The sequence below is a fragment of the Cetorhinus maximus genome, chromosome 19, assembly GCF_964194155.1.
Source record: "Cetorhinus maximus chromosome 19, sCetMax3.hap1.1, whole genome shotgun sequence".
NCBI classification, from domain to species: domain Eukaryota; kingdom Metazoa; phylum Chordata; class Chondrichthyes; order Lamniformes; family Cetorhinidae; genus Cetorhinus; species Cetorhinus maximus.
Window position 1 is genome coordinate 29,525,900 of NC_135897.1, and position 12,395 is coordinate 29,538,294.

General features: G+C 42.6%; 1 protein-coding gene across 2 annotated transcripts in view; it reads right to left on the minus strand.

Annotated features, from left to right (window-relative positions):
• LOC144693709 (opsin-3-like) overlaps positions 1-10,804 on the minus strand; it is a 96,667-nt gene extending 85,863 nt beyond the window's left edge. For both annotated transcript variants that reach the window (XM_078563633.1, XM_078563634.1), the window contains exon 1: positions 10,407-10,804. In XM_078563633.1, coding sequence (XP_078419759.1) covers positions 10,407-10,755 — 349 coding nt within the window. In that variant the 5' untranslated portion in view covers positions 10,756-10,804. The remainder of the gene's footprint in view (positions 1-10,406) is intronic.
• Between the last annotated feature and the right edge of the window lie 1,591 nt (positions 10,805-12,395).

Below are 12,395 nucleotides of genomic sequence, written 5' to 3' on the forward strand. Positions count from 1 at the left end.
GCTTTGATGCAATTGATACCCAATGTTACTGATGTGTGTGTGCGCGCACCTTTTCAAACATTGACCAGTAGTTATTTTCACATAACCCTTGCCCTGCCACCTAGATTTCTATAGATGGTTGTTGAATATAGAGAGATTAGGGGTGTGTGGGAGATGTGGAGGGGGCAGGAAGACAAGAAAATGGTCAAGCATTGAATAATTATTAATTCAGGGCAGAGAAGTCAGATGGCAGGAGGCTGGAGAAGTGTAGGTCGAAGTCCTGGAAGTACATAAGGCTGGTTCAGAGAGTGGAAGTATTTCAATTAGGCAACACTAAAATTCCTGTTTTGAGTGCAAAAATTAAACTTGAATGCACAATATTATTTTTGCTCTGTACTTTGTCAATAATGTGTGCACTTTTTTTATACTGAACCACATCTTATCAAATACATCAGTTTTACAGGGATGAATTGCAGTCGGTAACAGGGTGCAAACTGTAAATTCAGCACAGATAATTGAAGTTAACGAATGAGCAGCGTCTGCAGTATTTTGCTTTTGATAGTTAATGCTGTCTGTGGATAAATCAATGTTTGACAGTTCAGTCAACTTCACAGTTGGCATTTTATGTCGCACTCTTGCTCGGCTTCCTAATAAACCCGAGTTAAGTGATAAAGAACAAGAGCCAAATCTACTGTGGTTGGAAACAACTTTGCTTACAACCGCATCCAAGCTGGTTTACAAAATACCATCTTGTAGATGGACTTTTGTCAAAGGATGCAACTTAACAGAGTTCTGCGATACCGTGAGTGACTCATGCCATAACTTGCTGCTATAAAAACCTGCACTGAAAAAGTTGAATAGCCAATTATCATAGCTCTGCTCCGATTGAAACCGATGGTGAGAACTAGTTTGCTGGGCTTAGTGTCCAATTGCTCAGCAGCTTCTTGGAGTGACATTTTCCTGACTTATTCTATGAATTTCATTGAAGTTACTGGGGAGGCGGTGGCGTAGTGGTATTGTCACTGAACTAGTATTCCAGAAAACCAGAGTAAATGCTCTGGGGTCTTGGGTTTGAATCCTGCCACAGCAGATGGTGAAATTTGAATTCAATAAAAATCTGGAATTAGAAGTCTGATGATGACCATGAAACCATTGCTGATTGTTGTAAAATAAAAACCCATCTGATTTACTAATGTCCTTTAGGGATGGAAACCTGCTGTCCTTACCTGGCCTGGCCTACATGTGGCTCCAGAATGGCAGCAATGTGGTTGACTCTTAAAAATGCCCTTTGAATGAGGGCAATTAGGGATGGGCAATAAATGCTGACCTAGCCAGTGATGCCCACATCCCATGAACGAATAAAAAAAAAGTCTAAAAGCTCAATTAATGATTAGAGCTTTGGTAGTCAGACATTCAATCTCCCCTGACTAGTTTTATTAATATGTATTGAGCTTGTGCGCTGAGCGTGGAGTACAAGTGGTAATGAGTGAGGGATCGCTCACACACAGTTCGAGAGACAACCTCATGCACACAGGTTCCTTAACACGAACATATTTTGACTGACTCAGTACAAACTCACCTATCTAATTAGATATACCGTCGCTGGGTATTGCGGTCCATTCCATTATTAGATTGGAGCTATTGCTCCTAATCTCTACTCTGTTAAATTGGACCAGATTTTACTGAAATAATTGACAGCATCTAACTGAATGACATATGCTGTTACTAATCTGGATATCTGTCAGCGATTTGGCGCCAAGCAGAGATATTCCGTGAACTGCGAATTGCCACAAGCCACCGATCGCCTGGCCCCAGCTCCACCATTACAGAAAGTGGCATCCCGCAGTGATTTATTTTTTTAGCCAATGGAATTTAAGTTACAACTCTACAGTCCCAGGAAACATGAACGAAGAACAGACAGTCCCATCCTTCCTGAAGATCCTAATCACTTGCTTTCATCAAATTTCGGTTCCTCAAATTTAAAACCTGGGAATTTGGTGAGGTCTCCTACCCCATAGAGCCATTGCAGTTTGGCAATTTCCTCATCCATATTTTTCTGGTATTCTGGACCAGCATCAACAGGACCACCCGTTTACTTGCCCTTAGTGTCATAGTCATGGATCTTATCTATAAAGAGTTTTTGGATCGGGTCGAGGCTCTTGGTCTTGTTAAACACCACTGCCGTGAACCCGATGTTTCTCCGGAGCACAACAGAAAGGGAAGATCGCAAGATGTTGGGAAACTGGAGCAAGCTTTGCAGGATGACCTGGCTAAACAGGTCAAAGCTAACACTTGTCCTCACCATTTTCATGCAGCTGCTGTATTTGTACATCAACTGTCAGTTAAACTTACCACAAAGAGTTAATTTTAGTAGCTCTCAGCGAGCTCTTTAACAATGTGATAATTGTTAATATAAAAGCAAAATAATTGTTAATGACGGCCAATTAATAAACTTCTCTCGTCCAGAAAGTGAACTATTTGGCCAAAGGATTAAGACAGAAGGCGAATGCTGGAAAGAGTCTCAAAAAGGAAAAAAAAAATCAAATTAAAAAGAGAAACTTTTAACTTTAAAAAGAGAAAATACACCATAAAATTTAACATAGTTAAAAAAATTATATATGTAGTCTCCTATTTCTTCAGATTATGATTTTTATTAGAAGGTTATAACAACTGTTTTTATTTTTTATTATTGTCTTTCTTATTTCTCCTGTTTCTCTTTTCTCTCTCATAATCCAATCTTCCTATCCTATTTTTAATTTCTCTCTTTGTGCCTGTTTTGATATTGAATTCACCCAGTCTAATTCGCCCACCCTATCAGTCCTTCTGCTGTTTTATTCTTAATCTCTTTGATTAAATATATAATCTGTTTGTCCCATTGATCACCAAAGTCCCGGGTGTCTCCTTGCCCTCACTGCACCATTCTGAGATAATTCTTCCAGAGAGTTTGTGGGCAAAAAAAAACCTAAAAATGCAATTGGGCTTCCAAATAATGGAGCAGGTCATGAGATGACATGCTTTAGGAAAATCAGGCCTATTATTCCATTTTCTGTTGGGTTCCAGTATCCTGGATATGTATCGGTCATTGGCCATGCTGCCCCAGTTCTAACGCTATGCTCATTTAAAAAAAAAATTTATTTTCCTAGCAAATTATGGCATCAGTTCACCATTGGAGAATGCGTCTAACTTAGGGCCAATATTGCCATCAGGCGGATTCAAGGCATGATAGGAATTAGAAGATTACTGTATTAGTTACCAGTTTGTAGTTTGCTCTCTGTAGTTAACACCAGTGATGATTGAGACTGTCACTATGATTATCAATTCAGACCTTGGGGGTGGTCTTGCGCCTCAGTAAGTAGCACCCCCTGCAACTGAACCAGAAGCTCTGGGTTCAAGTTCCACGCCAAGCCTTGGTGGCCATGGAAAGAGTGTTCATGATAGTCGGCCTGCTAATTCTTCCAACAAATCACCACCCTCCTCCAAAGGGGGAAAAAGTGTGTGAGGTTACCAAACAAATAATTCAGACCTTAATGGGATAAATGAACCAGCCGTGCTATTGTGTTTGACAATTACTATGATAAATACTGGTTTTTCAAATCTAACGGAAACTGAGTTTAATAGGTGCCAGGGAATTTTGAAAGTCTTCATAGAAACAATTACTGAACTGGAAAATTTAGCATAATAGAGAAAATGTAACGGGCTCGAGGGCAAAAACAAGCCTTTTATATATAATTTGTGTGATGTAAGTGATAGGTTATTCTAATGGCATACAGGGCATTTTAAAAGCTCTTGGTTCAGAAACTCTTAATTCCACCCAATGAGAATCTCAATCTTCAAAATCTATTAGATGGCATAACCAGTTAATTATTGATATAATATTGAGAGCGCTATTATTCGTCCATTGTTTCTGTTCCTGTACTGTTAGCATCTTCAGCCAAAAATGCTGATTAGATGATCCTCCTCCTGAAGTCTGCATCAATGATATGAGTGTCAAGCAAATTTGATTCACTTTATATGACATTAAAAACTGGACTAAACATAGTAAAGAGTCTGGGCTCTAAAAACATTCCAGCTGTAGTGCAGAAAAGTTGAGCAACAAAGCTAGACAGCCCCATGTCAAGCTGTTCCAGGACAGCTGTGACACTGGAATCTTCCTGGCTTTTTGTTTGATTGCCCAGCATTAAACAGGAAATTAGAGATGCATCTAACAAGGGTACTACAATAATTATGGGTGACTTTAATCTACATATAGACTGGGCAAACCAAATTAGCTATAATACTGTGGCAGTTGAATTCCTGGATTGTGCACAAGATGGTTTTTTAGACCAGTACGTCAGAGAACCAACTAGGGAACAGACTATCCTACATTTGGTTTTGTGTAATGAGAAGAGGTTAATTAAGAGTCTTGCTGTGCGGGGTCCTTTAGGGAACAATGACCATAACATGATAGAACTCTTCCTTAGGTTGGAAAGTGAAGTAGTCCAGTCCAAAGCTGGGGTCCGTAACCTAAACAAAGGAAATCACAAAGGTATGAGGTGTGAGTTGGCTAAGATAGATTGGGGAACTTCATTAAAAGGTTCATTAAATGGCTAATATTTAAGGAACAAATGTATGCATTGCAATAGTTATTTATTCCTTTCTGGTGCAAAAACACAACAGGAAAAGTGGCCCAACCATGGCTAACAAAATAAATTAAGGATAGTATGAGATCCAAAGAGGAGTCATATAAAGTTGCTACAAAAAGTAGCAAGCCTGAGAATTGGGATCAGTTTAGAATTCTGCAAATGAGGGCCAAGGGCAGGATTTCCCCATTGGTGAGTAGGGGGCGGAGCCTGCTCACCGACGCGTAAACTGATGCGTGGTGACGTCGGGCGGAATTCCCGACGTCACCGCGCCCCATTTAACTTTTCAGGTAGGTGGGGGCGCAGCAAAATCAGCTGACAGAGCCATTGAACTAATTAATGGACCTGCCCGTCCAACCTTAAGGTTGGTGGGCAGGCCAGGTGCCTTGGTGGGAATTAGGAAAAGCATGAAACCTCATCCACAGGCAGGATGAGGTTTCATGTCGGTTTTTAAAAATTTTATTAAAGTTTTTTTAAAAATTATGGACATGTCCCAACTCATGTGACAGTGTTACATGAGGGGACATGTCAGGGAATTTTTTTTCTATTTTTAATATTTTTGACAGTACAGCCGATCTCCCTGAGGCAGCACTTAGCCTTAGGGAGATGAATACACTCTTTCATGCGCATGCGCGAAGGAGCGCACTATCAGGTTTATGGATTCTCCCCCGCCCGCACAGGGATATCACGCTGGTCGGGCCTTAGTTGGCCCGCCCACGTAAAATGGCGCCGCGTCCCCAATCGGGGGCGCTGATCGGAGGTGCGCCTTTGCATGCCCGCACTTCAGCTTTGCCCCCGATGGGGGGAAAATCCTGCCCCAAGAGATTGATTAAGAGGGGAAAAGTAGAGTACGAGAGTGAACTTGCAAGGAACATAAAAAAGGACAGTAAAAGCTTCTATAAGTATGTAAGGAGAAAAAGATTTGTGAATACAAATGAAGGTCCCTTACAGTCCAAAACAGGAGAACTTATAATAGAGAACACGGAAATGGCAGAGCAATTGGACAACTACTTTAGTTCTGTTTTCACGGAGGAAGACACAAATAACTTCCCAGAAATGCTAGGTAATCCAGGGTCTAGTGAGCAGGAGGAAATGAAGGAAATTAGTATTACTAAGAAACAGTGCTGGCGAAATTAATGGGACTGAAAGCCAATAAATCCCCAGGGCCTAATAATCTACATCCCAGGATACTAAAGGAGGTGGCCATGGAAATAGTGGATGCGTAGGTTGTTATCTTCCAAAATTCTGTAGATTCTGGAACAGTCCCGGCAGATTGGAGGGTGACAAATGTAACCCCACTTTTTAAAAAAGGAGGGAGGGAAAAAAACCAGGAATTACAGACAGGTTCACCTAACAGTGGTAGGGAAAATGCTAGAGTGAAGTGTTTTGTCTTTCTTGACAATTGTGTCCATTTTGTGACAATTTGTGTTTCTTGACAATTAAGTATACACACACAGCTATCCGCTTCTGAACTCCAAACTTCTGTACGAAAAACAGAAGGTGCCTTTATTCCTTATTCTCCATCAGAGGGCAATACATCCAGGACTTAGCACACCCTACTGTCAAGTTTTACATAAAAATTATTTTTAACTAAAATGTCCTTTTACAAAAAAAGCATAAACATTAAACACAAACATCACATAGAGTCTGTTTTAAAGGGTATCATAACAGGACACTTAAAAAATATCAACAGAATTTGACAAAGTCAACATGGATTTATAAAAGGCAAACCTACTGGAGTTTTTTGAGGATGTAACCAGCAGAATAGACAAGGGAGAACCAGTGGATGTGGTGTATTTGGATTTTCAGAAAGCTGATGATAAAGTCCCACATAAGAGGTTAATATGCAAAATTAAAGCAGATGGGATTGGGGGTAATATATTGGCATGGATTGAGAATTGGTTAGCAGACAGGAAACAGAGAGAAGGAATAAATGGGTCTTTTTCGGAGTGGCAGGTGGTGACTAGTGGGGTACTGCAGGGATCAGTGCTTGGGCCCCAGCTATTCACAATATATATCAATGATTTGGATGAGGGAACCAAATGTAATATTTCCAAGTTTGTTGATAACACAAAACTAGGTAGGAATGTGAGTGGTGAGGAGGATGTTAAGAGGCTTCAAGGTGATTTAGACAAGTCAAGTGAGTGAGTCAAGTATTTATAAGGCAGATGCAGTATAACGTGGATAAGTATGAAGTTATCCACTTTGGTAGGAAAAACAGAATGGCAGAGTATTATTTAAATGGTGATAGATTGGGAGATGTTGATGTACAAAGGGACCTGAGTGTCCTGGTGCTCCAGAACTTGCTGCACCCCTAGCCAAGCTGTTCCAGTACAGCTACAACAAAGGCATCTACCCAGCTGTGTGGAAAATTGCCCAGGTGTGTCCTGTACACAAAAAGCAGGACAAATCCAACCTGGCCAATTACCGCCCATCAGTCTACTCTCGATCATCAGTAATGTAATGAAAGGGGTGGTAATAGGAAGTGCTATCAAGCGGCACTTGCTTAGCAATAACCTGCTCATTGATGCCCAATTTGGTTTCCGCCAGGGTCACTCAGCTCCTGACCTGACTCATTACAGCCTTGGCTCTAACATGGGCAAAAACAGCTGAATTCCTGAGATGAGGTGAGAGTGACTGACCTTGACATCAAGGCCACATTTGACCTAGTGTGGCATCAAGGAGCCCTAGCAAAACTGGAGTCAATGGGATTCAGGGGGAAAATTATCCACTAGTTGGAGCCATACCTAGCACAAAGGAAGATGGTTGTGGTTGTTGGAGGTCAGTCATCTCAGCTCCAGGACATCACTGCAGGAGTTCCTCAGGATAGTGTCCTAGGCCCAACCACCTTCAGCTGCTTCATTAATGACCTTCCTTCCATCATAAGGTCAGAAGTGGGGATGTTCGCTGATGATTGCACAATGTTCAGCACCATTCGTGACTCCTCAGATACTGAAGCAGTCCATGCCCAAATGCAGCAAGACCTGGACAATATCCATGCTTGGACTGACAAGTGGCATCACTCGCGCCACACAAGTGTCAGGCAATGGCCATCTCCAACAACATTGCCCCCTGATGTTCAATGGCACTATCGTCGCTGAATTCCCCAATATCAACATCCTGGGGGTTACCAATGACCAGAAACTGAACTGAACTAGCCATATAAATACTGTGGCTACAAGAGTAGGTCAGAAGCTAGGAATCGTATGATGAGTAACTCAACTCCTGACTCCCCAAAGCCTGTCCACCATCTACAAGGTGAAAGTCAGGAGTGTGATGGAATACTCCCCATTTGCCTGGCTGAGTGCAGCTCCCACAACACTGAATAAGATTGACACCATCCAGGACAAAGCAGCCCGCTTGATTGGCACAGCATCCACAAATATTCACTCCCACAATCACCAATGCATAGTAGCAGTAGCATGTACCATCTACAAGATGCACTGCAGGAATTCACCAAGTCTCCTTCGACAGCACCCTCCAAACCCATGACCACTACCACCTAGAAGGACAAGGGCAGCAGATAGATGGGAACACCACCACCTGGAGGTTCCCCTCCATGTCACTCACCACCCTGATTTAAAAATATATCACCGTTCCTTCACTGATGCTGGGTCAAAATCCTGGAAATCCCTTCCTAACAGCACTATGGGTGTACCTATACCACATGGACTGCAGCAGTTCAAGAATGCAGCTCTCCACCCCTTCTCAAGGGCAACTAGGGCTGGGCAATAAATGAATAATTTTTTAAAAAATCACTGAAAACAGGCATGGAGGTGCAGCAAACAGTTAAGAATGCAAATGGTATGTTGGCCTTCATTGTGAGAGGACTTGAGTACAGGAACAAAGATGCCTTACTGTGGACTTACAGGACCTTGGTGAGACCACACCTGGAGCATTGTGCGCAGTTTTCCTTTCCTTACCAACAAAGGATATACTAGCCAGAGAGGGAGTGCAGCAAAGGTTCACCAGACTGATTCCTGGGATGACAGGTTTGTCGTATGAGGAGAGATTGGGCTAATTTGGCCTATATTCACTGCAGTTCAGAAGAATGAAAGGGGATCTCACTGAAACATAAAATTCTGACAGGGTTGGACAGGCTGGATGCAGGGGTGATGTTTCCTCTGGCTGGGGAGTCTAGAACAAGCGGTCACAGTCTCAGGATATGGGGTAAACCATTTAGCATTGAGATGAGTAGAAACTCCTTCACTCAGAGGGTGGCGAACATGAGGAATTCTCTACAACAGAGGGCTGTTGAGGCCAAGTCACTCAATATGCTTAAGAAGGAAATAGATAGATTTCTAGACTCTAAAGGCATCGAGGGGTATGGGGAGAGAGCGGGAGTACGGTGTTGAGATAGAGGATCAGCCATGATCACATTGAATGGCGGAGCAGGCTCGAAGAGCTGAATGACCTCTCCTGCTTCTATTTTCTATGTTTCTATCTATGTTTCTATGAGTATAACAATTTACCATGAACAATGTCATAGAAGATCTGCTCGTACTTCAAAAAAAATTTCAATGACAGTAATACTTTAGTATCTTCCTTTCCGAATGTAGGGCAGAGGGTTCTTGGGAGTGCGCTACTACTTCTGGGGTTCCCATAAATATACAGAAAAGCTTGGAAACTGCTTTTATTAATCATGTCAAGTGCAGCATCTGAAGATAGTTGTTGCTTCTTCCTTACCATTTGCCAATATTGCCAGCTGCCAGAAATACCATTAAAACTATTTGTAAACATCTTGGGGGCAATTTCAGAATCTTTATGCTTATTACCTGCTGTGAAAATATGATTACTTACCAAAAGTGATAAATAACACCCTATTACATATAAAAAAAAGAGATTTATTTCCAAAGCCCCTTTTCAGCAAAGGAAACTTTAGTCTGTACTTTTAAAAAAACCTAACTCCTTTTACCTTTATCCACACCAAACACTTGATTTCAGTGCCACGCACCTTCAATCCGGAACTTATAAACATTACAGTGAGAATTATTGTCAACAGTGCTGATTATGAGAATTTCTGAAATATAAAAAATGAAAATAGTCCTGGAGTATTTAAGAACTCATATTCGGATAACAAACTGATATGTTTAGTGCTCAAGTTTATTTGTATTCAACTGGTAATAGTGAACTGTGGCAGGAAATCAGTCCAGGAAAGCCAACCTATGCAGAGATTTGTACACTTGATTTCAGCGTGATATTATCAGTAACTTATCTAACTGAAAATATTTGTGGTATTCTGAAAGTGCTTTGAAACATTTTGACATGACAAGCATACATCTACAAATTTAATCGGTTTTTAAGAACAAACCTCAGGTGATACACCGGGTGTAGTACTGAAAGCGCTGTCCAAGGTGTTGTCTTTCAGATAAATGGAGACACCGGCTGCCCTCTTAAGTGGATATAACAAGATCCCCATGGCATTATTTGAAAGAGAACAAGTGAGTTTCCCTAGCATCCTAACCAGCCTTCTTTATCCCTCAACCAACATCACTAAAACAGGTTATCCAGTCATCAATCTCACTGCTTTATGTGGCGTGCCCTACACAAATTAGCTGCTGTCTTCCCTTCATTACAATAGTAATTACACTACTAAAGTGCTTCCTCAACTATAAGGAGTTCCGGGATGTCCGCCAGGATATAAATAGTTCCAGGTTCCTTACTATTTATTAAGACCATAGGTTTACTGTTTTCAACAGCAAAAATGGACACACATTTTCTCGCCCTTTTTCAAGTCTACATCCTTTTGAAAGTTAGTACTGAAATGCTTAAAGGAGAAGGGGGAATGGTTATTCCAGTCAAACTCACCGAAGACGGAATTAGCGAATCCGTACCAGACGCAGCCCGCGTCCCCGATGAGCCAGCGCCCCTGGGTGCTGGCGGCGAAGCTGAACGGGGTGCCCAGGGTACAGACGAGCAGGTCGCTGAGCGAGATGTTGACGAGCAGCAGGTTGACGGGCGAGCGCAGCACTTTGTACCGGTAGAAGAGGAGCAGCACCAGGAGGTTGCTGCTAAAGCCCAGCAGCCCGATGACCCCCAGGCACACGGCAGCGACCAGGTGGCCCGTGGGGCTGAGGGTGAATTGTTGATAAGAAACCCCATGGTCCCCGCACAGGTCCATCTCGCTACAATCCCCACTCAGGTTCGCTGAAAACATCTCTCGACCCGTTGCAGCTAAACAGGCGAGAAAGTTTCAAGCTGCATTAGCAGCTTCGCCCCAATGAGCAATTAAAAGCACAGAGGGTGGACTTCAGTATTTGGACACTCCACCGGGATGTTGTGTTCTGCGGGTTCGCTGTGCCGCTCTTTTTATTAACCTCCTCTGGTCTTGAGTTCAGATGACGTGTTCATGGGGGAGTTAAAGCCCCCCTCCCCTCGGCAACTCTCTCCAGATAAGTGAACTCGAGGACTGAGCGGGGCACATGATAATCCCAGGGGCTGGGCGAACTGCTTCAGAAACAAGCCGCCTTGGTTATCAGATACACTCGGGCTAAGACAGCGGTCTCTTTAAACAGAGTTCTGCCAGTCACTGCCCCCTGAATTTAACCCAGGTTGGGTGGGTGGCTGGTCTGCCCGTAGCCCTGCCTGGAATTAGCGCTGAATCGGGCCACTGTTATCAACGCGATTAACTCTGGTGGCTGCAGGCAGCACCGGGACTCCACGGTTCAATTCTTTACGGTGCTTTATTGTGGAACTAGTAACTTGCAAGTTTAGTTTTTATTTTAAACTCAAAAGAGTTTACCTGCCACATCAGCCTAACTTAATGTTAACGAGGGATTCACAAGGTGGCAGCATGCTTTCAGGTTGTGTGATCTTGCTCTGTCAATTTTCCCAGATTTGCTGTCTTAATGAGAAAGTAACAAAGAATTCAATTCCAACATCAAAAACAAGCCTCACACGGCACGGTCAGAAGGCAGCTGCCCTCCCCCCAATCCCTCCCCCCCGCAGCGAGGAGAGGTTTTAGACAAAGGGGACTTTTTCAGCTGGGGAGGGTGGATGTCGTATCCCTTTTGCTGTCCAGAAATTGACAGATGAGCTGCGGGTTACTAAACCAAGTTTCTGAATCAAAAACAAAAATAGCTGGAAAAACTCAGCAGGTCTGACAGCATCTGTGGAGAGGAGCACAGTTAACGTTTCGAGTCTGTGTGATTCTTCAACAGAACTAAGAAAATATAGAAATGAGGTGAAATTTAAGCTGGTTGAGGGGGTGGGACAGGTAGAGCTGGATAGAGGGCCAGTAATAGGTGGAGGCAAAGAAGAGATTGCCAAAGATGTCTGAATATTTGTCACTATCAGGTTAGTTTCAACATTCAAGACCAACTGGATGTGACCTCTGACAGTGTGAGCCTCTCATAAACTTAAAAGCAGGAACTGACTCAATCAACAATAATATGGCTTATGTGATTCATTAGTCCAATATATAGACCAGTCCAAAGCATATACTTTGCTCCATTGCTATTTATTTTTTATTTGATTCTGGGTCAGCATTTATTGCCCATCTCAATTTGCCCTTGAGAAGGTGGTGGTGAACTGTCTGCTTTAACCGCTGCAGCTCATCTGTGGTAAGTACACCCACAGTGATGTTAAGGAAGGAGTTTCACGATTTTGAGCCAGTAATAATGAAAGAATGGTGAGATATTTCCAAATCAGGCTAGTATGTGTCCTGAGGGTGATCTTGCGGTTGGCTGGTGTTCCCATACGCAAGTTGACCTTGTTCTTCCAGAGGATAGAGGTCATATGACTGGAAGGAGCTGCAGTGCATCTCATATATGGTTAACACTACTGCCATTGTGTGTC